Source organism: Cygnus olor, chromosome 20, assembly GCF_009769625.2.
Source record: "Cygnus olor isolate bCygOlo1 chromosome 20, bCygOlo1.pri.v2, whole genome shotgun sequence".
Classification (NCBI taxonomy): Eukaryota; Metazoa; Chordata; class Aves; order Anseriformes; family Anatidae; genus Cygnus; species Cygnus olor.
The window spans coordinates 8368172-8390920 of NC_049188.1; the positions used below are offsets into that span (position 1 = coordinate 8368172).

Genomic DNA, 22749 nt, shown 5'->3' on the forward strand with positions numbered 1-22749 from the left:
TTCAGAGACAGGGAAGAGTCTGGTCCTGGGCTGTTTCTGCCCTGCATGTGCGTACGTACTTCCCAGAGAGGTGCTTCTGCTCCCGAGCATTCCCTAAAGCTGTGTTCTTTGTGGAACTCACGGCTCGTGTAGGGAAAATACACCAATGAGTCAGTAATCGTCTTCGTAGCTCCAGGTCCCCATTTTAATTTTATTCCTGACCTGACGTGTTGTTGGGATGGGGAGGGTCAGGGCTCCGGCAGAAGGCAGCAGGGGTGCACGCTGCATCCCAGCCCCCCAGAGGCGAGTGCAGGAGGGGCTGCACCCAAAGCACGCAGCAGCCAAGTGCACACGTACGGCTCCGAAGCAGGAGGGCTGCGAAGCAGCTCGCTCTGCCCCACGCTGTTCTGGGGAGGGAGCATCTGCAGGAAGAGCGCTGTCAGGTTACCCTGTGAGATGCTGTGTCTGTTCTGCTTCTGCACAGGAGGGAGGCACAGCCGAAGGGAGGGTCTGGATGGCCTCCAGCCGCCTGCTGCCCGATCTGCCGGTGGGCTTGGGACTCCCTAAGCGCCCCCCTGCCACCAGCGCTGCCTTTCTTCCCCAAGCAACCACCGGCTGCCCAGCAAGGCTTCCCCACGCAACGAGATAGAATTTTGAGCTTTGACAACACGCTAGTGCCTGCCAGCTGACAAGCACGCAGACAAAGTCCTGCTGCTCTTTGCAATGCGATGCACAGCTCCTGCAGCCCCTCGGTCCGAGAGCTGCTGGCTGGGCAGGAGGAGACCCCTTCTCTGCTCCTAGGCTGCTCTTTACTTTGCTGTTCTTCACTCTCGGTCACTGTCAGCACATACAACATCTTTCCTGTTCCTTAAGCATTTTATTTTATGACAAACCAGTCCTGCTGTCGCTCCTGTGCCTGAACTGAGCAGTGGCTTTAACTCCTAAAAGTTATCTGATCCTTTTTTTTTCCTCTTGTCTTGGCAGGTGGTCATGGCTCCGCACGAGCCCCCGGTTGTATTTGTTGACAATTACATCAAGCTCCTTGCTGACTGCAGCACAGACACTTTCCAGAAGATACTAGACATGAAGGTAGAACCAATCCTGCATTTGCTAGAGCAGTGTTGAGATTGTTGGGGACTTTTTCAGTAGAAATATAGAGGGGTTTGGGAGTGGGAAAAGCACTCTTTAAGGCAAGTGTATCCTCTGTACTGTGAAAGTGTGTAGAGTTGCTACTGAAGAATACTTCCTCAGTTCAGTTACTTTGCTTATAGCTATGCTGGGGCTGAGCTCAGTTGTCTCTGGCTCACCCAGAGATCTGCACTTGGTGGGCAAACAAAGGATCGAGGTTTGAAACAGGCTCTGCCGTGGCTGTCATCATGCACGCCTGTTCCTTGATCAGGGAAATCTAACCTCATGGCTTCACTGCTCTTTGCTCTCGCAGGGACTGAAGAGGAGCGAGCAAAGCAGCATGCTGGACCTCTTCCGCCAGCGCCTCCCGGCACCGCCCTCTGGAGCGGAGAGCACCGGCTCCCTCTCGCTGAGCACTCCTACGCCGGAGCAGGAGTCCTCTCGGATACGGAAGCTGGAGAAGCTCATCAAAAAAAGACTCTAAGCCCGCAGAAGAAGGGGCTGTTGCTCAGGAGTGGCTGCAGTCGCTAGGAGCAAAGCTCTTCGGACTTAGGTTTTTCAGAATGCTGCTGCTGAAAAATTCGTGTCCCGTGATTGTCGTGCCCTGTGATCTGTTAACCATCGTACACCGTGGCGCTGCAGCTCTGCTCAGACCGAGGGAGAATCTGACCAAGGTGTTTGCCTTTAGGTAGCTTAGCATGAATGAAACCCTGTGTGGTGGAGAAAACAGGTACCTGGAAGTCAGCGGCTACAGACACGGTTTGGGTGGATTCAGAGAATATCCGGCTGCGATACGCTTGGCATCCCAGCCATCAGCCCGGCCAGGCTCTGCTGCTGCAGCACTAAGGCTTTTGCCTAAGAACTCGGTGTTACTGCTCACTCCCTGCTTTCAGAGCTGTTCCTCTGTTTCATTATTTATTGGGGGGGGTGGGAGGGCAACAACAACAAAACAAAAAAAAACTAAAGGGACTAAAAAACCTTTAACAGCTGGGCTCCAGGCACCTGCAGTTCCACTGAAACCATTGGAAATGCCCAGTGCAGGTTTCACCCCTGCTCCCAGAACAGGCACGCATAAACCACCAGGAAAACAGCAAGGCACCTCCTTTTCAGAACAGGGGGAGAGGGCTGAATGAATGCCTTCTGAGCCTTGGCTGATACCCTAGAGGCCAAACTAAACGTCCGCGGAGCTCATCTCCAGCTCCTTGTTATTTCTGTCGCATGTGCTGGGCTCGGCCCCTGTCCCTGATGGGAGGTCCCATGCTGCATCTCGCCCTCCATCCACAGAGGGCTGTGCATGGGGTAAGTGTGTTACGGTACCAGTGGGATAAGTGTGGTACGGCACCAGCCCTGGTTCTCATGCCAAGGGGCATGGCCAGGGCTTGGGTCTGCCCCTTTGGCCCCTTTGCTGCCCTGCATGGAGAGATGCTGGAAATGTTGGAGCCTGCAGCTGCCAGGGCCTCTTCCCCGGACAGGATGCTTACGCAAGCCTCAGACTTCAAAGGCCTTCCTCTCCTCCTCTGCGTGGGGAGAGGAGGAGTACCAGAGGTGAAATAATTCAGATAACCTGGGCCCCCCTTCCTGGGGGTCCAGCTCATGCTGGCACCCAGCCACAAAGCCAGCACAGAGCAGGGTCTGGCTTGGGGTCTGTGGACATCAGCATCCCTCCCCTGACCCTTGTGTAAGCCTCCCAGGGGAGTTTCAGGCAGGGACATGTCATCTCCTCGTTAGTGACGCTGGATTTCTTCCTAAACTCCTCTGTGTGCTTTTCTTGGGAGGCATATGCCCCATCGGTAAACAATTGAATCCCACGTGGATTTAGGGGCAGATAAACCAGTTGTGCCTGCTTTATTTTAACTCAAGCTTCACTTGGATTTGCAGGAAATAAAAAGTCGTGTAACAGTTTGGGAGGTGAGGAGTAATCACGCTGTCAGGGAGGAATCGCTGCCTTCTCAGGAGGGCTCCCCCCCACATAAAGCTGGGGCCTTAGGACTATGTTTTTAGGGGGCTGTGGTCACTCTGCATTTTAATATTCACCGTGGCACATCCGGAAGGGAGGAAGGGGTGAGACACTGCAGGAAAATGAGCTGTGTGCACCCAGAGATTCATCAGAACCGGGGGGGGGGGGGGGGGGGGGAATGAGAGGTTCCTGTGCCTACCTGGTTGTGTTTCGGTGCTGTCCCAGTGCACCCTCAGGGCAGGGGGCTGGGTGGTGGCAGGGGTGTGGGCTGCACCCCTTCCCTCTCCTCGGCTGGGTGGTTTTGGGCGGGCAGATCTCGTGCCTGACTCGGTAAAACCCTGTACTCCTTCCGCACAGCCAGCAAGTCAGCCTGCGCCCGAACAGTCAGGACTTGATCACGGGATTCAAGCAGAAAGAATAAATCTGCAGAGATGAAATCCTCACTAGTCAGGTATTCCTAACACCGATCTGCTGCTTCAGGGAGGTGTGTGCTAACAGGTACACCCACACCGTCTCTTTATGATACGTTTTCAGGGGTCTCCCCAGGTCTGGACCCTGGCTGCAGCGTGCGGGTGCTCAGCTGCGGTGATGCCCCAGCAGCAGTTATGAGGGACGGCAGTTTCTCGTCACTCCAGTTTTACAAATCTTCCCAAGTCCGGCTGAGCTTCATTTATTTCTTCTCCTGATTTCACATCGGGTGACAAAAGAAGGAAGGGTGTTGGGAAGAGCGTTGGGGTTATGAAGAGCCTTTCCCAGAGGACGCGCTATCTCACGGTGCGTGTGCAGGATGGCTCACACGTTATCAGATACAACAGCTGGGGCGGAGGGAACACGGCTTTGCAGAGATTCCTTATTCCCCGGGGGGGCTAAATAATTTATTTTAGATTAATTTTTTTCTTTGCTATGACTCTAGATGATTCTCTAACTAAATTATGAATAGCTGAATATGATGTTCAAGTTATCGTCACATATCTTCCCCTGAAGGCTTCTCCTGTTTCATTATCTGCATTTCATTCTGGAGATAAGAAATAAAAGAAAAAATGGATTTTTAGTTTCAACCTTTGAAGACTGTTACAGTCGAGTTCTACTTTTAGAGGGCAACTTGGCAGTTTTCTACTTTCACGTTTAAGGATATCGTCCCCCTGACTCTTGGGTATTTATCGGATTTGGCACGTCTCTATGTATATATGTTAGCTTTTGGGGATTTACATCTCTGTGGGATAAAGGAGAGTTTTTTTTTTCTGTATAAAATGCCACTTCTAATGTTTTTTGGCCGAGGTGTAATTCTGGCTGTACGTTGGACTGTGACACTGCAATGAATTAAATGGTTGCTGACGTTCAGCCGCTGGGCGTTTTCTGTCCGACTGTCCCACAACTGCAGCGGCCAGGATGGGGCCGTGCCGCACCACTCCCAAAACGTGCTGCAGCCAGGGAGCCACTGCTGTCTGCCTGCAGTTCTCTCATAGCTCTTCTCTCTCCTGGCTTCCCCACCTCGGGGGCTTCTGTAGCTCCGGCACGGGCAGCATTGGCGTTTGTGGCAGCTCCCGGCACGGTGGAGGCAGTCTGGGAGAGCTGACCTCGTGCCCATAAAGAATGGGATCATCTGTGATGACTAACTGCTGGAAAGATTTCTGAGGGATCTCAACTTTTTCCTTTGAAATTAATTAAGAGGTAGTGCCTTTTTTCCATACGATACATAATGCTGGAGGAGTTCCTTTAGCTTGGAGACTTAGTGACTCATTTGCTTTGCTCCTGCTGCTCTGCTGGTCCTGCCCCCTCCATCGTCAGGCAGGAGAAAGCCTGCGTGAGGTGACGTGGGTGTTTATTTCTTTCACCAAATTTTACAGCGATGAATCTGAGCATCCGAGTGACGACGTCTGAGCCTCCGCGAGCCTTTCCCTGGCTGCGGCTTGGCAGGTGGCAGGATGCTGTGCTGTGGCCGCGCTGCTCTTGGGACAATGAGCTGGAGCCTTCATGCTCGGGCTGTGTCTGCAAGCTGCTCAGCAGAATGCATTCCTCCGTGGGCTCGCTGTAGGTGGGGCCGGTTACAGCAGCGATTGCTAAGGTCACCCAGAATTGCTCGGTATAAAGCCTGCGCTCGTTCGTTCATCTCAGCCAGAACAGCTCTGCTGGTGCTGAGCCCGAGTCCAGGTGGGAGCGCGTGGACTTGGATATTTTGCCAGCCGGGGGTGGTGGCGCTGCTCGGTGCCCTCAGTGTCCTTCCAGCCGAGCTGCAGGAACCGGAACCGCTCCCAGGGCTGGTGTTAATCCTGCTGCCTCAAAGCCTGGCTGTGAGCAGGAGTCGGTGCCTGGCGGGTTTGTGGTCGGCACCCACGGGAGCAGCCTGGTATTTCCCATCATTTGGAAATAATTTTCCATCGTTATCGAGTAACACAGGGTCCTCCTGAGTTGTTTCACCCTGCACACAGTGATGGAGCCCTGATCACCGTCAATGTAGCTATTGTTTGATTGCTGATTAAACCGAGCGAGCCCAGCCCCAGTGGAAAGTCCTTTATGGAAGAAGGATCTTGATAAGGTATCATATCTGCTCTGTCCCAGCTGCGTGCAGGTAGTTAGAAAGTAAATAATGTGGACAAACAGGCAGGGAAAAAGATTTCCAATGCCATCAGCGTTTGTACAGATCCGCATTGTATGGGAGGCTTACAGAGAGACAGGCTTTCAGAGGGGAGTAGCTCGGTTATCGGGTAGCTACAATTCTCCTTAAACCCTTCGCTTTTGCCCTAGCAAACAAGTTGTCAGCTCTGGACACTGGCACCACGGGAGGCAGAGCTGGCTGCAGAGCCACCTCAGGCTGCCCAAACACTTCAGTTTCAGCTGCCAAGCCCAGAAACGAGATGCAGGAAGGGCAGAAAAAAATTCTCTCAGGCCAGCATGGGAGTCTTTTGGTTAGTAAGTAAAGAGCAGCAAGATTTCCAGAAGCCTGCATGGCTCTGCAGCATCCCAGCCATGGTCCTGTGCAGTTCCCAGGCGCTGAGATCCTCACCCTCAGACCTCGCTGCCCTGATCCCTGCGGCACGCATCGGCCCCGATCCCTGCAGGAGCAGCTGCTGGGAGACACCGCAGGTTCCCCCCCTAAATTGCGCTAACTCAATTACTGGCAGAGTGGTTTTTAGCCCAGGAGCTCCGTGGCAGCTCTGAAATAATAATCGCGTTCATCTGGAAACTGCTGCAGCGCCTTCTGAGGCGTCTAATTTCATCAAGGGTTTTTATGGGAGATTTTGGAGCGAGAAGCGATCAGCTTTCCCATTGCTTGTGGAGACCAAAAATCCCTCTTTTCGGGGGGATTGTATTTAAATCAAAAGGAACAAAACACCTGTCTGGTGCATTTGCTCAGACCCCAAAGATTTCAATCAAAAAATCTTAACGTTCTTTTTGTTTCCATCTGCGTTTTTCAGCAAAGACAAACAGCCTCATAGTATTTCTTCAAAGGAATGTAAATTCCTGGAGGAAGTATCCGGAGTTCCCAGCACCGCATAGCTGCAAACCACAGACGCCTACGGCTGAAAGCTCTGCTCTGCTTTTAATTTTGGGGCAGCGGAGGAATTCTTTTTAAGGGTTTGGGTTCACTTGTGCTGGGCCCATCAGGCCAGACAGCTTGTTACTGCACCGGGGACTGTTTACTTTGGCTGGCTGCAGACATTTGCTTTCCCTCCACGAGAGTATTCCCCCACTGAATCTGATGACATGGCGCAATTATTTCATTAGGATTTTCCAAAAACCCTTCCATTAGTCTCATCTAGCACTAGAAAAGACCGCTTTTGTTTTCCTGTTTCACCTTCTGCAGCATTGCCTGAAAAAAAAAAATGTGATTGAGGACGGCAGCGCGGCTTCGTGGGCCCAAATCTTCAAGGGGAGTTTGAGAAAGAGCAGCTCGGGGGGGAACTTGGGGGTTTTGAAGGGCGCTGTTAAACTTCAGCCAAACGTTCAGTCTGTCTTCATTTCCCCACCTCTGGGACACAGCTCAGTGTTTTCTATCCTATCTGTGTAGGAAAATTATTTAAAAGGGGTCATGTGCATGTGTACACTCAGCCCTTGCAGCTTGCTCAGGGCAAGTTATCGCAGCCCTGGATCCTGCGACTGTTTTCTGGACGTGCCAAGCTGCTTTGACGTGGCCTGGCCAGGTCAGCTCATGGGGTGAACCAAGCCGGTGCCTAAAAGCTGCTGCGTCACAGCCTGCTGCAGGCCCTTGTTTGCAACCAGTGCTGCCAAATGTGTGCTGCCTGCTGGGGTCCAGGCAGTGTTACGGCCCTGCTCCCGTCCTGCTCCTGCCCTGGCAGCAGCCGCTGCCTCGCTCTTGGTTTGCTCAAAGCTGGCAGCAGCGGCTCGTGCACTTGGAAGAGGCGGCATAGTGCGACACATGGCCCCACTGTGCTGCTCCGAGGCTCTGGTGAGTGCAGATCCACGGCCTCGTGTGAGACGTTCTCATCGGCATTGGCAGGTGTGGGTGCACCTGGAGCCTGCAGCACCCACTGGGTGCATTTGTTGCTTACAGCGGCACCGCGGGGTCGGTGCTGGCGGCTGGGGTCTGCCCTGGCCACAGGTTGCCCCTTGCCCACCGGGAGTGGGGTTGATGAGGGTTCTGGGTGCGGGCAGGGAGCAGCTCCCAGCAGCTCCCAGCAGCTCCCAGCAGCTCCCAGCAGCTCCCAGCCCCATTTCCACCCCTCCGTCCGGGGGGCGCTGACCCCGGCGGGCTGCGGCACAGGGACGCGGGAAAGAGCCGGGGGCAAGCCCCGCCCCCTTCCCGCGCCCCGCCCCTTTTGCTACAACCACGCCCCGTTTCACTACGCCCCCGCCTTCATTCACTGCGCTCACGCCCCATTCATGGCGGCCACACCCCTCCCTCGTGGCCACGCCCCCCATCGTAACCACGCCCCCTCCTCGTGGCCACGCCCCCTCCCCGCCGCCGCCCGGGCGCAGGGCGCGGAGCCCCGCGGCGGTGCTGGTGCCGGTGGCGGTGCCATGGTGGGGCGGCTCAGCCTGCGGGACGTGCCCGAGCTGCCGGACGCCAGGAAGCGGGGCGACTCCGGCCTCGACAGCCCCGACTCCGGGCTGCCCCCCAGCCCCGGGCCCTCCCACCCGCCCTGGCCGCTCGCCGCCGGCAGCCCCGAGCGCGCCGCCGAGCCCGAGCCCCCCGCGCCCCCCGCCGCGGTGAGTAGCGGCCCCGCAGCGGCCTTCGGTGGGGGGGGGGGGGGGTGTGGAAAGGAGACGGAAAGCGGCCGGGGGGCGCCGGGCTCGCGGCAGCCGGCTCGGGGAGGAGCCGCCGGTGCTTCCCCCGGGGGGGGCCGGGGAGCCGCTGGGGCTCGGGCAGGGGCGCACGGGCTGTGCCGGGGGTTTGGGAGGGGTGGGGCTGCTGGGGGGGACGCTTCGGGAACCGCAGGCGTGGGGGGCACGTTCCTTTTGTGCGGGGGAACGAGGAAACTGCCCCTCAGCCTCCTCGGCCGTGTGCTGGAGCTCGGGCGCAGAAGCGGCTGCAGGGTCCCTGGGGACCCCCCGGCCCCTTCCAGCCACAGGGCGGTGGGCTCAGCGCCCCCCGGCCCTGCCCTTTGGCAGGGGGGTTCAGGGGTGCTCCGGTGCACCCTGCTCAGTGAGGGTGAGCAGATCCTGCCCAGGCGGCCGGGAGGGAACTGGGCTGGTGTGCGTGGGGGCCGTGGCACAGCTGCAAGTTGAAGTTTGCTCGCTGCGAGGTGCCTGTAGTAATCCTCTGCTGTGGTCTCCCTGGGGGGAGGTCTGGTGAATTTGGCAAAAAGCTATCTCCTAGACTGATGCAGCATTAACTATGCGTTGAAGGTGAGCTCATAAATGTGAACGTTTGTGTTTTATTGTCGTAGTTTATGCTACAGAAAATTACGCTGTACCTAGGGACTTTATTTCCTTTCCATTTCCAGTGTTGGCTTCTCTGAAGTCAGCTCCCAGGGTTAGGACTTCGTCTTCAAAATCCTTACCTTGCCCCCATCCTTGGTGTGTGGAGTTGGATCCTGCAGGCGGTGCCCGTAGGCACATCCCTGACTGGCAGGTTTCCTTGTACATAACGCGAACCTTGACAGAATATAGCAAATTGGGACATAAAAGGGATTATTTTTGCATTTTTGCAGAATTCCGTGTTCTCTCCCAGCCCTGTTCTCGCCAGCTGCCCTCCAAGACTGTGTCCTTTATCCTTTGGCGAAGGAGTTGAGTTTGACCCTTTACCACCGAAGGAAATAAGGTAAATATTACGTTACAGGTGTCTAGTTTGGAATGAGTTAGCATGTAAAGGAGTAGCTAGGCCTTATCAGTGTCTGTGAGTCAAGTTAATTTATTTGCAGAGCTATTGCTCATGCAGCTGTACATTCCTGGACCTGGACATTTGCACAGGCTAAAGGAGTGTTCAGCCTCTTTTTAATCCCATATGTTTTTTTTCCAGGAAGACTTCTTGTATTTTACTGTCCTGCTTTTACTTCATTGCACTGCTCCAAAACGTTGCCTCTCAACTGATTAACCAGAGGTAGTCACGAGAGGTCTTCAGAGCCATCTTTCTAGAAATGCTTTATTAGGGGAAAAGATTTGCTCTCCCAACCTCATACTAAGTACTTTTATCAACTGTGGCTGCTTGTGTGAACTCAAAGAAGAGTTAATATTAAGAGAGTGTATCGTTTTTTTATTTACTGCATCGCTTCGCAGCTCGTGAGTTACTCCTTTGAAGGTTACGATTTATGGTTAGGAGAAGTGAAGGTTCCCAGTCGATTACTGCTGCAATCAAAGGGAAGCCCAGGGCAGGAGAGGGTAAAAAACGCCGGCCGCCCTGCTGCGGGGAAGGAGCCCACCTGGGGCTGGAGCTGAAGGCGCTTAGCACCGGGTGAAAGCAGACCCAGAGCTGTTGAGGGGTAAAGGATGAAAGCTTTGCTCTGTAGACCAGACGTGGAGGATATTCTTGTTGGTGGAGTTTGATGTGTAAATTTTTCCCGTTGGTTGAATTTTAAAGTTTTCCTTCAGACAGTGCCCCATGCCGGGAGTGATAGCAGAGAGCTCCTGTGTGACTGCTGACAGAGGAAAACTGAGAAAATAACGTGTGCTTCAATGGACTCGGCGCTCCAAGGAATTAGGATGCTTGTGTGCAAAGCCTAAACACGAGTCTAGGCCTCTGGATTTAGGCACTGGAGTTTGAAAGATGTCCTTAGGCTTTATACACCTCAGCCTTAAAATGATGGACGGTAGGGTTGAGAAAATGTTTCACGGTGCTGGCAAAGCAGTAACAGGGCCAGGTGTGCTGCTAACATAAGGCTTTTTTCTCTTCCCATAAATGAGTGAGGCGCCAGCAGACAGTTTTTGCATTGTGTGTCCAGGTGCAGAGCCGAGGAGTAACCCAGATGCTCGATGGCTCCATTTTCCAGAAACCGCAGCCCACTGCTCCGTAGCAGAGCTCGCTCACATCTCCCTCTCACGTTTCAGGTACACATCCTCGGTCAAGTACGACTCGGAGAAGCACTTCATCGACGATGTCTACATGCCGGTGGGCCTGAGCGTTTCCTCTTGCAGTCAGACGGTCATCTGCGTCCCTAACTGCACGTGGCGCAGTTACAAAGCAGAGGTCCACTTCGAGCCCCGCAACAAGCCCCAGCGTTTCACCAGCACCACCATCGTCTACCCGAAGCACGCCAAGACTGTGTACACCACCACCCTGGATTACAACTGCCGCAAGTCCATGCGACGGTTCCTTTCCAGCGTGGAGCTGGAAACCGCCGAGTACCTCGGGAACGACTGTGTCCTGGACGGCTGCTGACTGCCAGCCGCCCCCTCGCTGCGATCCGTCCCCGCCCCACCTAACGTCCTGCCCGTCCGTACCTTTGCAGTCAGGCTGAGGGAACCTTACCTGTCGCCACCTCTTGTTCAGCTCTTAATAATTCCTGCTTTAAGCACCAGAAAGGCCTGAATGCAGTTTTCTGTTGGGACGTAACTTTGTAAGGAACTTGTTTCTTCACCTTTAAGGTCGTGAGTTCCCTCCCCTACCCAACCCTGCAGCGCAGTAGTCAGATGAAAATAAGGGGAAGTATTTTCCTAGAGAAAAAACTACAGGTGAGGAAGAATGTGGAATAGTGTCTGGCAGGTGGAAGTGTATTTTATGCTTTGTGGGGATGTGCAAAAATAAGGGCAGTTCACTCTCTTGCAGAAAATCTACCGGGTTGTTTCATGATATATAAACAGAGCTGTCATGCATTTTGGTTTAGATCACGGGGCTCTTTCCTCCAGATGAACAATCTCTGGAATTTGCTGGAGGAAAAAAAAAAAAAGAAAATCTGGAATTCTGTATTTAACAGATACAAAAACCTTATCCTATGGCATTCATGTCTGGTTTGAAGGTGTGATTTGGGAAGAAGTGTAGAACAGGAGATCACTGCCTGGAGCTGCAAAAGCAGTTTGAGAAGGGATCAGGTAATTCTAGTTATTTAGATGAATGGCACGATGTATCTTCTGTAATGACTTCTTGTTGTAATGACATCTACAGCACTGCAGTCTGTGTAACATGCTGACATTTGTGTGCCTGTAATAGGACTGGTAATGAAGACTATCAGGCCAGAAATTATCCCTGTGTTGTTGGAAAGTCAGGTCTTGACAGTGTGGTGTTGGAAGAACTCCAGTGCCTGGTTTTTACCGATGCCATGCTAACATGTCTGCACTAATGGAGTTGGAATTAGGAAAGTTTCAGGAAATGTGCAGCGTATACAGGAAACTAGTGGGGCAGAGATGTTGGGATCAGACATGAGATGCTGTCATGGTGGTGGTTGTAAAGGATTTCTGAGAAAGAGGTAAATGGTAACAAAGGTCAGTCAAATTTTAATTGGGTAGCAAAATCCACAGCTGTAGCTTTGCTTCCCTGTTGAGGTTTTCATTGCAAAGGTCCATGTCCCCTCTGGTACTCAGGATGTCAGTGGGATTGGGTAGCATTTGCCTATCCTTAGGCTGCTGGATAACCCCACCAGTCCCACGTGCAAGAGGCAGAAGTGGTTTGGGGCCAAAGGGAGTAACTTCAGATACTATGAAAGCCTACCCAGATGTTACGTGCATTAGTTTATGGTGAGTTTGATGAAAATAAAATGGGGAGAGTTCTTAGTTTACCCAGATATTTTTTTCTGCGTTCACAGAGAGCGGTGTAGTATGGAGAGCGTCTGTTTCTGGTTGTGTGCCTTGTGTTGGTGGCAAGGGTGGTGTAGCAGCTCAGAGGCTTTACTCAGCTGGCCGTGGCTTTTTCAAGGATTCCAGAACTCTGAGGTGCAGGTCACCTTCTGGTGCAATGTCAGCTCTGTACCTGCTTTTAACAAGGATTTAGCATGTAGCCCCAAGGGTGAATTTTGTCTGTGGTGAGTTAAAAACTCACGAGCCTGTTCTTGAGCTGTACTTAGCGCATGTAAGTGCACGTGGGGTGAGTGGTGTGGAAGCATACTGTAGTGTGAACTGATTTGGGAGCCTAAAAATGCAGCAAGAAGCCAGACTTGAGTTTGTTATGGTTTGTTTTTTTGTTGTTGTTTTGTTTTTTACTTATTTATTAGCTCAGAACAGAATGTCCTTAATCTTTGGTACTTGCCTCAGAAAACCAGATCCAAAAACAATTCCAGGGTGACACAGGATGCCAAATTCAGGTAGGCTTTGCTCCAAAACTATTAAGAGCAGCATGGTCTTGTCATTAAATGTACTGGTTTCAGACTACACTGTTTAGGGGATGTGTCTTAAGTCCACGTCATGATTGTCCCTTAAACATTGCCCCAAGATAGACTTGTGTAAGAGAAGGCACAACCCAACCCCTAAGCGTGCGGGTTTCAAACGGACAAAACTGCTCGTTGGGAAAGCTATCGCAACATTGCTCGCTTCGTGGTTTCACGTACCTTGCTCCTGAAATGTGGTGCTGGCCACGGTTGGACACAGGACCCAGGAAGAACACGGACCCTGGATTGCTCTGACAATGTTCTTCCGATGAATTTGTTTGCAGGAGATCTGAGAGAAGATTATTTTAAGTTGTAATCATTAATTATTCCTAGTTAAATTAGAAATGAAATTATCCTTACAGTATGGCTTTAGGATAAAACACATGATTTTTATAAGGCAAACTTCATTACGTGCTTTTTAAGATATTTTAATTGGTAGAGATACCTTTTAAATTATTTATGTTCCAACATTTGCAAAGCTCTGATTAGCTCTGTGCAAGTGTACTGATGTCTGTGAAGTTTACTGTCTTCCCACTCTAATTTTCAAATTGTCTTTTACTTTACTGGTAATAAATGATCTGAAAACTGTAACAGAGGGAAGTCTCTTCATTTTTTTCATTTAAAGCTTTTCGGTGTTTTCGGTATTTACTTAGAAATAAATATGTAATATATCCTGCCAGTACAACCTCCACTCTTGTTTCTCTTATATCATGGGCTACTTTTGTTACATATTCTAGGAAGGCGTTTCCTATATAAAACCATCTGTATTTAAAAATTACAAATGTGGTTTTGTCAGTTTAGTAAGACTTGAAAAAGCGCTTTGAGGACAGCTGAAAATCCCCTCTAGTATGTGTCTTTCATCTGATACAGTTTTATTTCCAAAGACAGTTTCTGGTATGGGTTTCAGTATATCCTACAAGTGGAAGCAGTAGTCCTTTTTAAATATAACAAGTATTTAACTAGATAGGAATTTCTTGTTCATTTTGAATAAAAGTGTAGATGCTCAAATGCTATATTAGTAAATACAGCATAAAAATAAGACTAGAATGTGTTATGCATTAAACTTCATAAAAACGAAATAGACGATGACAAACTTGTTTTGAGTGAAATGCTGTGGTGTTTTTATAGACACTTAATCTGTTGTTTAAATCCTTCTGAATTTGCAGGCGTGCTCATTTCATTGGTATCCCTGGCAGAGTAGAAATAGATGCAATAGAATATGAGATAAATCATAATAGTTTGTTTTTTTTTGCTTGTTTTTTATTGTTCATCTGGTTATCTGCTTGCAAAAGCTCCAGATTTGCATGTAATGACATTATTGGGATCTAGGAAGCTTTGAAGCTATCCTGAAGCATATCCCTGCTCCTGGAAAGTCTGTGAAAGCATCTGAGCATCGTGCAGTGTTTAAAGTATTAAACAGCAGGAAAAAATATATTAACATCACTTGCATTCAAACATCACGCATTCAAAGAGACGTTACGAAAAGGTTTAAAAATCAGAGTGGTATCTTTTAGGAGGGCTTCAGAAAACTGGAAAACTTCCCTTTTGTATGTGCCATCTAACTTCCAAATACCTCCTTTAGTGTACTCTTGGCTATTTATCTTAATATTATAGTAGCACTGTGTATGATAGATGTTGCTTTACTATGAGAAGTTGAAGTAGGTGGGTACAAAGCAGCCTGCTTCCTGATGTGTTTAATTTATACCGGCCAGATGGTTCTCTAGTTATGTGCAGTGATGAGGATAAACCCATGTTTAGAGATCTATTCCGTTTTCCTTGTATATGCCATGCTTCAGAATGTCAAATCTGGGGGCCCTTTCAGTGAATTTCTGTAACAAAGGACTGTGTTTAACAATTAACCCTCAAGCCAGGAGACAAGGGCTGGATTCTACTCCCAAACTCCACAGCTTGCTCAGTTTCAAATACTCAGTAAGTTTGTGTACCTGCAGATGATTTCAGCCTTCAAACAAGATAACATCATTTCAGCTGCTCATGCGCAATTTCCGCGCCTGCCACAAGGACTATGCTTGTTAATTTCACAATGTGTCTGAATACCTGAAAAGCTCAGGTGTCAGGCAATGAGCATTACTTTGACATAAACAAGTAGCATTGACTAGTGATCCTGCAAGACAAATAGGCAGACAGAAGCACTTTTGAATTGTTGGAGTAGCCTAAGTTGCATCTGTATTTTAGCAAGCAGGTTGCTTTGTTTGTTTTTAAAATGCAAATGTTCTGTTCTCCACGCAGACACAAAACAGCGAGCAATCAACGCCGAACTACAGAGCTTGTTGAGAGATTTTCTTGACGGCTCTGATTGCAGCCTGGAGACTGTTGGGTTGTTCGCTATTCAGGACAAGCTCACATTTGCTCCCCTGGAAAATAACTGCAGCAATCTTCGCATTCTGTCTGATCGCTGCTTGTGCACGAAGCCCTGACGTGAAGTAATGGGGAATGCCCGACAGTCGGGCATGGCTCAGGAGGCAAATGTTGCTGGATATACAACCTGTACCGTTTCCTCCTGTTCACCTTGTAGATTCGCAGCCTTTCTTCCTCTGCCACAGGGTCCTCAAGAATCCCATCCCATCGAAGGCTTTCGTTAAGCTGAGCAGAAAGACCTAGATCTGTTTGACCGGAGTCCAGAACGGTGGAAGTTGATGCTAAAACTTTGTTTACTTCTGCCTCCATCTGAATCCCTTTGGCGTAGTTTTGGGCTGAGTCAGGGTTCCTCCCATGACTTACGATTTCAGGCGGTGCAGCGGAGCGAGCCTTCTGCTTTCGGGGTTTGTGATGGTGTTTACCTGTTAATGTGATAAATCAGCAAAAAATTCTACCTTGTCACTGAGGCTTTTCTGCTTTTTGTAATGAGGATGATGAGATAAGTGCTTGCTGTGCCCTGTGCATGCCCAGTAATAAGGAACTAAAAATACTAATGGCCTAAAATTTTACTTTCAAGTGGGAAATATATTTATATATATGATTGGCTAACCTAACAATTCTCTCACCTGTCAAATGTGTTTATTGAGGCCATTAATGCATTAATAGCACTTCTGCACTGGCATCGAGTTCACTGTGCTTACTGAACCTGATTTACGCTGGAAATTCAATCTTTGTTGACAGGGATTTTTCCAAAGCTGTCATCCATTCGTAGGGCAAGCAATGTGATTTTTTTAGTACCATTTCTGGAAGCTTTGAGACACCAGAGGGGCGCAACCATGCTGCTGCTGAACGCAGGCCCATGGGATGGTGGGCGTTGGAGTTGCTCTGCAGCTACCAACAGAAAACTGCTGGGTATTTACAGCATTTTCGGCAGTTCTTGAAACTTCTTGACAGGTGCCATATGCCTCCTACTGTTTATGCTGTGCAGTTACATGTACTGAGTCTTTTAGTTATAGGTGTGTAGGTATGCATGCACAGAGCTATAAATGAAGCTGCATGGCTAAACTAAAAGCCCTGCACAGGCACTGGAACACTGAGAGATGTCGAGTGCCACAGATGGCTCTGAGGAAGCCCCATGGCGCCTCTCCCCATGCACCCTTCCCCTGGCCCAGCTCACCTGCCCGCATGGCAGCAGTGCTCTGGCTTGGTGGCGGCGGTGGCTTCGCACCTGGGGCCTGTGGGCAGCCCCTGGCCCCCCGCCGCCTGCCCTTGCTGCCCTCTTGCCCGATGGCTGCTGCAGGAGCTCCAGCATGGCCCCGTGCCACTGCCCCCGAGCCTGCTGGGGAGGGAAAGAGGGTGGGAGAGTCGGTGACCCCAGCATCCCCTCCTTCTCCGTGACACCCTCCGCCTCCCCTCAGCACTTTCCCCTACATCCCCCTGAGGTTTTGACCCCGTCTCCCTTCCCTCCTCTCATGCCTTCCCCCTCCGTTTCCCCTCAGGTATTGCCATTCCACCTACCCTTCCCTCAACGGCTTCCTCCTCCATCTCCCCTCCTCTCAGTGCTCTCCCCTTCCCCTCAGCACCCCATCTCCCCTCAGTACCTTCCCTTTCTCCTCACCTGCTCCCTCCTTTCCTCCTCTCGGCACCTTCCCCTCCATCTCACCAGGGCCTTCCCCTTCCCCTCCGCTGCCTCAGCGAGGTCTCCAGGGCAGTCATGGCGCGGGGGCCGGCCCGGGCCTGCCCGCTTGGCCAGGGCCCAGTGCTGGCCGTGATCACTGCGTCCCCCTGTGCCTGGCTGTGGCAGAAAGCCCAGGCTTCCCTGAGGTACCGTAGACTTAGCAATGAAGGCCTGAAGGGAAACTGCCCCTTCAACCCCTCTGCCTAGCCCACCTCGCCAAGCAGGGCGATGGCCGGGCTCCTTGGATGGCTGCTGAGGGGAACAGAGCTCAGCTCGGCGCAACACGCAGCTCTCCTGCCACTCTGTGAGCCTGTTGTGAGGTGAGCCGAGTTGTTAACAGCCTCGCTGGGGAGAGAGATGAGAGCACTTAACTGGGAGGTGAGCCTGGATGAAAAGCATTCGCGGGCTCTTTTGCAGCAGTCACTAAAGTAATGCACCGCCTTATTTGTCCTCCTGCCCCTGGATATAATGGGAGGTTTAGTTCTGGTTTTGTTGCGTTCCCCCCCTTCCTCTCTTCCTCTTCCCTTCTCTCCTTCTGATCTATTTAGATGTGAAATTTGGCAGATGCTCGCAGCTGCATTCAGACAGGTTGTGATGAAATCGGCCTCCCAGGAGGCTGCTCCCACAGAGGCTCCGCAGGCTGCAGGCAGCACTTCTCCGACTGCAGCTAATGGTCTGATTTCAAAGTGTCACCAGCAGGGATTTTGCAGTGATGGTTATTACTAATGCTGTACAGCAGCCAGCAGGTCTCCAGAGCGTGCGTGCAGATGAAAGGGACGGTGACACGGGGCAGAAAGGCAAGGCAAACAGGAACGGCAGTGATGGGATGTAAATAATTCATCCAGGCTGAAAAGTGAGTGTAATATTTTTGCAGACTGAGAGAAGGGGATTACTTGTAGGTAGTGGTGGCCATCCTTCATTTTATTATGCCAAAAATCTGACTTCCCAGCCAAATTAGAGCCCAGTGGTCGCGGCTGGCCTGGTCCACACAGAAGGAGACTCATCTTCTGATACCTGGAATGTCGGACAGGCAGGACCATCGGCAGCGTTTCCTGGTTAATCTGCCCCTGCTGAGGCTGGCTGAGAGGCAGCTGGGTGGCAAGATGCTCTCCAGCAGCAGGTAAGTGTATTCTGAAGGTGCATTGTCCCCAGGCAGATCCCATACCCCCTTACTGCTCTCTGTGCCTTTCGTCTCCCCCCCCCTTTTCTGTTCAAGCCAGGCTCCAGTCTTAGTGAGTGGACATGCAATTCACATGAAAAATACGAAGAATAAACTTTCCACTGTCCTCTGAGAATTTCACTGTGTCTTGGAGGCATATGTATTTTAAAAGGAAATACAGCATGATTTCATAAAGTCCAGTTTGCAACCCTCGCCAGTAAGTAATTGTGTTCAAGCAGTAGAGCTGTACGTGTAAGGGTTGTGAGATTTGTCTTTCAGTTTGCTTGAATATTCTCACTGTCCTCTTTGGTTTTAGCTTGTCCATGTTGTGAGTGTTACCTGAAGTGAAGGTAGTGCTGTACTTGTTTCCTCAGGTGAGATAGGGGTGTTATGATGACCCCAGTTTGGTGCCAAACCTGGGTAATGCAACAGGCCAGTGCTGCTCAGAGGAGAAGTGTGAGTGTGCCCTATATCCTGACTGGAAAAGTTAGTCATTCTTTAAGCAAGTCTATAGATCTGGGGACACAAGCAAGAAAATTGGCAAGCCTTCAATACAAAGCCCTAAGACAATGTCAGAAAGTAGATCCTCACAAATGTGATGTATATATTTATTAGGATATAAATGCTTAAGACCCCAATAAGTATCATTTTGTAATGTGTTGTAATGACCAAGACAAACGTCCTGCTGCAGGTGCTGGGGTGAACGTGGAAGTCTTCTTGTGGAATATTAAAGCTGGTGCTGTAAACTTACCTTGAACAGGGAAATGAGAATTAGAATTGAGATGTGTTCATGCAAATGATAAAAACAGTGGATCAAAGTGGGGAGTTTGTCTTCAAAATGGGTAAAGAAGTATCTTAATTCGCTATGAAGCATCAGTATTTTTTAAACTTTTCCTTTGTCTTATTCTTGAACAGGTGTGTTCTATAGACTTTTTTTTTTCTTTGCCAGATTAGTCACTGAATCGTTGACCTTTTTGCTTAGGAATAATAATTAGAGGGACAAGTACAAATTGAATTGCTGAGGACTGAATAATTGCAATCAGAGTAACAGTAGCTTGGGAAAAAAAAAAAAAAAAAAAAAGGGCTCCTTGCTGTGAATTGCAAAGCAGCTAGATGGGTCTGGAGCAGTCAGGGTGACGAGGAAGGGAGCATCAAATGTCCCCTGAGTGTGACACCTCCTGGCTGCCTGTCCCTAGGAGGTGGCCTTTCAGAGGTGAGCAACCAGCTGGTTTGGCCTTGGATTGCTTAGGGTGTTCTGAGCCCGCCTGGGGGTTGCAGGGGAAGGTGCCAGTGCTGGCCAGCATCAGCTGGGGCGTCTGCAGTGCTCTGACAGCATCGCTGACAGCCCTGCAGGAGCAGCTTGCTGCCCGCTACAGTCCCGGCCGTGTGTACAGTTAAAACCTTTGGCAGCTGTGGGCTGGTGAATAATTCAGTGAAACCCATCATCGATAAAAGAGAGGTTTTGAAGGGTTCTTTGGGTGGAATTGGAAGTGCCGGCTTTCTGAGAGATGAGTGTATTAAAAATTGACTTTGTGCTATCAAGATAAAACTCATATTTAGCCTTTCTAAATCTTTTATGCAATGTCATATTTTTTCCCTGTGACTTGCAGCTCTCAAGGCCCAGCTTTGCAGTCGGACTCTGAAGCATTCGTGGTTCTGTGGGGATCTCGACAAGCTGATTTGACAGCAGAATGGATACAGGCTCTGCGATGTGTGTCGTTTCCTGTGCCTATTGTTCCTGCCAGTACTGCTTGCTAAATAAGGTAATTTATCTTTTTCCTGAAGTTGGCTGAACCGTGTGTTTGATTTATTTATGTTATTGACTGTGTGGAGGAGTACCCTGGTGTGAAACGTCATCTTCAAACGCTTTCTTCCATGGAAATACAGGCTCTGTATTAATGCAAACACTGCTTCCTCTAATATGTTTTTCAACGTTTGCCTAACCCCAAAAGAAAGCAAAGCATGTGCTCAGACTTGAGCTTGATTTATGTAAAAGTTAATTTAGGTTGCCTAAGCTTATTCCATGAGGTGTGCACGTATGGAGGGATGGGGCTTGCAGGGCTGCTGGGCTTTTTATGAGCAGGCTCTGAGCAGGCAGTAAAAGCATGGACTGAGGATTTATTTTTTCTTCTTTTTTCTTTCTCTGGCAGTAATTAGCATTTGTGAGAGTCTTCAGAATGTGAGGCAAGACAAGTTTTATGGTGATGAACTATGAGGGAGTGGGCTTGAAGCAGCTGTGGAGAGCAGGAGAGCTGCATGCTAAGGTGAGCGGAGCAGCCTGGCTCACCCCATCTTGCCCTGCATCCGTGCCGTCCTTCGAGGGGACCCAGCTTCTGCTGACACGGGGAGACCTCTCACAGCAGTCCTGACAGGGAAGGCAAAAGGAAATAACATCGCTTTAACTCCCAGAGCCTAGGGAAGGGCCTGTCTTGTCTGCTGTGGTGTGATCCGCCTCCAAGACACGGCAAGGAGCATACCCCCAGCCGTCACAGCAGTTCCTTGCAAGCATCTCGGCCCGCCCTGGGGTCACCTATTGCTCTACAGCCCCCTGGGCACTTCAGGGTTGCACAGAGCCACTCGAGCAGCATCACACGCAGCCAGTGCCACTGCCCAGAGCAGCACGTGGGTCCCAACCCCCTGTCCTCCTGCCCAGACAGTGCCGTGGCTTCCAGACCTGGGAATGGAGCAATCGCGTGGTCCTCGTGGCTGCATTTCCCCGTCACAGGGAAGACCGGAGGTGGTTAGATTGTTTCCCCAATCGTTAATTCGGGAGCACCCGGCTTGAGTGAGCCTGCTGCAGGCAGCACAGCATTCAGTGGTGATTGGGGTTTTCCCTGCGCTAACCCACAGCAGCAGCCCTGCACCTTCCTCCCAAAGCCACATTTTGCTGCTGGTTCCAGGTCACCTTCTGTAGCCGGTGCCTGTTGTTAGAGTCATGTGTACAGATTTTGGGCCCCGATTTTTAGATTTTCTGATTTTTTTTTTTATTTTTTTTTTTAATGTGAGTTGTTTATTGGGTTTGCTGTTTTTTTGGGAGGTTTTGCTTTGCTTAGTTTTGGGGTTTGTTTGTTTTGGGGTTTTTGTTTTGTTTCTGTTGTTTTTGTGTGTGCTTTTTGTTTTTTGTTTGGGGGTTTTTGTTTTTGTTTTCTGTGTTTTTGTTTTTGTGTGGTTTTTGTTTGGGGATTTTTGTTTTTGTTTTCTGTGTTTGGTTTTGCGTGGTTTTTTGTCTTTTGTTTGTTTTGGCGTTTTGTGTGTGGCTGTGGGTTTGCGTGAGGTTTTGCTTTTCTGTTCTCGTTTAGTTTTGTTCTGTTTGATTTCTGTTTTGTTTTTATTTTTATTTTATTGTAGTTTTCCTCCTTTTTTCCCCTTTCCCGTCTTCTTTCCTTCCTCCCGTCCAACGCCCGCCCCCCCCAATCCCCAATCCCCAATCCCCAATCCCCAGTCCCCTTCTCTCCGCACCGGGAGGGGGGGCTCAGGGGGGACCACCCCGCTCCCCTCCCCGCTCGGGGCCGTGGCCGCGGGGTCTCTCCGGGGGCTGCCGCCGCCAGGGGGTGCCCGGCCCGCGGGGCGCGGAGCGGCGGGGCCGGGGCCGGGCGGTGCAGGTGGCTCCGCTTCCGCCGCGCCCGGGGGCGGCTCCGGGGCTCGGTGCGGGAGCGCGGCGGAGGCGCAGGTGGGTGCCGGGGGGGGGGGGAGGAGGAGGAGGAGGAGGAGGAAGAAGAAGAAGAAGAGGAGGGCGGTGGGGCTTTGCCCGGTTCTGCCCCGCCGTGCCCTGCCCCGGAGCTCAGGGCAGGTGGCCCTGGGTGGCTGCTGGGGCTCAGGGCTCCCGGTCCCTTCCCCCTGGGTAGCCCAGCACCCCCTTTGGGAACACCCCAGACCCACTTTGGGGACACCCCGCGCCCCCTTTGGGAACACCCTGGAGCACCCCAGGACTCTCCGTTGGGAGGGCACGCTGCTGGAAGCTCCCCAGCCAGGTGAACCGAGCGTAAGTGGCGGAGGTGCGGGGGAAAGAAGTGAGCGGTGCGGGGCTGGACGGGCTCCCCTCGCGGAGGTGGTGAGTCCTGGTGAGCTGGGCTGTGTGCCTGGCACGGAGCGGCTACGTGGATCCATCCTGCAGCCCTTGGGTGCTCCCTGTGGTTCTGGGAGCGCCGCCGGGTGCCAGCGAGCCCAGCAGTGTGCGGGGTGTTGGGGCTGCTGCAGCTCGGTCAAAGTCCACGGCTTCCTTCCTGGTCGTACCAACAACAGGGCTGGACGTGGAGGCACTGCTGCCGTGCCCACATATGGCTCAAACGCTTCCCGGGATGCCTAAAGCTTCGGGGTGCTGAGAAAGGGATTTTCACCCTCCAGGTGGAATGGCTGCTCTGCAGCTCAGAGCCATGCCCGTAGCAGGTTTTTGGCGAGGCTCGTGGCCGGGCTGCGCAGCAGCCGTCTCTCCGCCGGCTATGGAAGTGCTGTTCCTGGTTCACTTGAGGTTGTAGCAGCGGAACAGGCTGGCACGGGGTTCTCCTGCAAGGGATTCCTGGACAAACGCTGGCCTGTGCTCAGCATTTCCTTGCTCCGTCCAATTCTTTCTAAGAAACTTGATGCTCCTCTGGAGGCTGGGAGGTGCTGATTCCACCCTGCCAGCCACCCGCCACATAAGGCCTCCTGAGCTTTTTAACATATCAGAATAGTGAAACGAGTCTCTCTAATTAGCCATTTAGATGCTAATTTGCTTCTCCCGAGGCCTACGCCAGATCAACCTGCCCCAGAATGTGAGTCAGAGAGCAGAGCCTGCTGC

The 22749-nt window shown here is 51.3% G+C and overlaps 4 protein-coding genes and 1 long non-coding RNA gene across 8 annotated transcripts in view; 4 read left to right on the forward strand and 1 right to left on the reverse strand.

The window, feature by feature from the left end:
* VPS53 (VPS53 subunit of GARP complex) overlaps positions 1–4405 on the forward strand; it is a 62711-nt gene extending 58306 nt beyond the window's left edge. Inside the window, exons 21-22 of the mRNA XM_040532197.1 lie at positions 964–1068; positions 1421–4405. Coding sequence (XP_040388131.1) covers positions 964–1068; positions 1421–1591 — 276 coding nt within the window. The 3' untranslated portion in view covers positions 1592–4405. The remainder of the gene's footprint in view (positions 1–963; positions 1069–1420) is intronic.
* A 3585-nt stretch (positions 4406–7990) lies between these two features.
* Positions 7991–13350, forward strand: RFLNB (refilin B). Its single transcript, XM_040532199.1, has 3 exons — positions 7991–8233; positions 9178–9287; positions 10511–13350. Exons 1-3 carry the CDS (start codon positions 8045–8047, stop codon positions 10839–10841), a joined length of 630 nt encoding a protein of 209 aa, XP_040388133.1. The 5' UTR covers positions 7991–8044; the 3' UTR covers positions 10842–13350.
* A 1328-nt stretch (positions 13351–14678) lies between these two features.
* C20H17orf97 (chromosome 20 C17orf97 homolog) lies at positions 14679–16842 on the reverse strand. Its single transcript, XM_040532198.1, has 3 exons — positions 16754–16842; positions 16313–16471; positions 14679–15557 (listed from the first exon to the last, which is right to left on the reverse strand). The coding sequence occupies exons 1-3, from the start codon at positions 16791–16793 to the stop codon at positions 15118–15120; spliced, it is 639 nt and encodes a 212-aa protein (XP_040388132.1). The 5' UTR covers positions 16794–16842; the 3' UTR covers positions 14679–15117.
* A 740-nt stretch (positions 16843–17582) lies between these two features.
* On the forward strand, positions 17583–20930 carry LOC121057693. The gene is made up of 4 exons (XR_005813891.1): positions 17583–17666; positions 17763–17933; positions 19583–19735; positions 20123–20930. It is a non-coding gene; the product is annotated as an uncharacterized LOC121057693 (long non-coding RNA).
* Positions 20931–21535: 605 nt separating this feature from the next.
* The window catches only part of RPH3AL (rabphilin 3A like (without C2 domains)), a 38099-nt gene continuing 36885 nt past the window's right edge, over positions 21536–22749 (forward strand). Inside the window, exon 1 of one of the 4 annotated variants that reach the window (XM_040532399.1) lies at positions 21536–21642. The gene's annotated coding sequence lies outside the window, so the exon portion shown is untranslated. Of the gene's footprint in view, positions 21643–21704; positions 22024–22749 lie in introns of those variants that run through there. The other 3 variants (XM_040532406.1, XM_040532401.1, XM_040532402.1) reach the window with 3 other exon arrangements.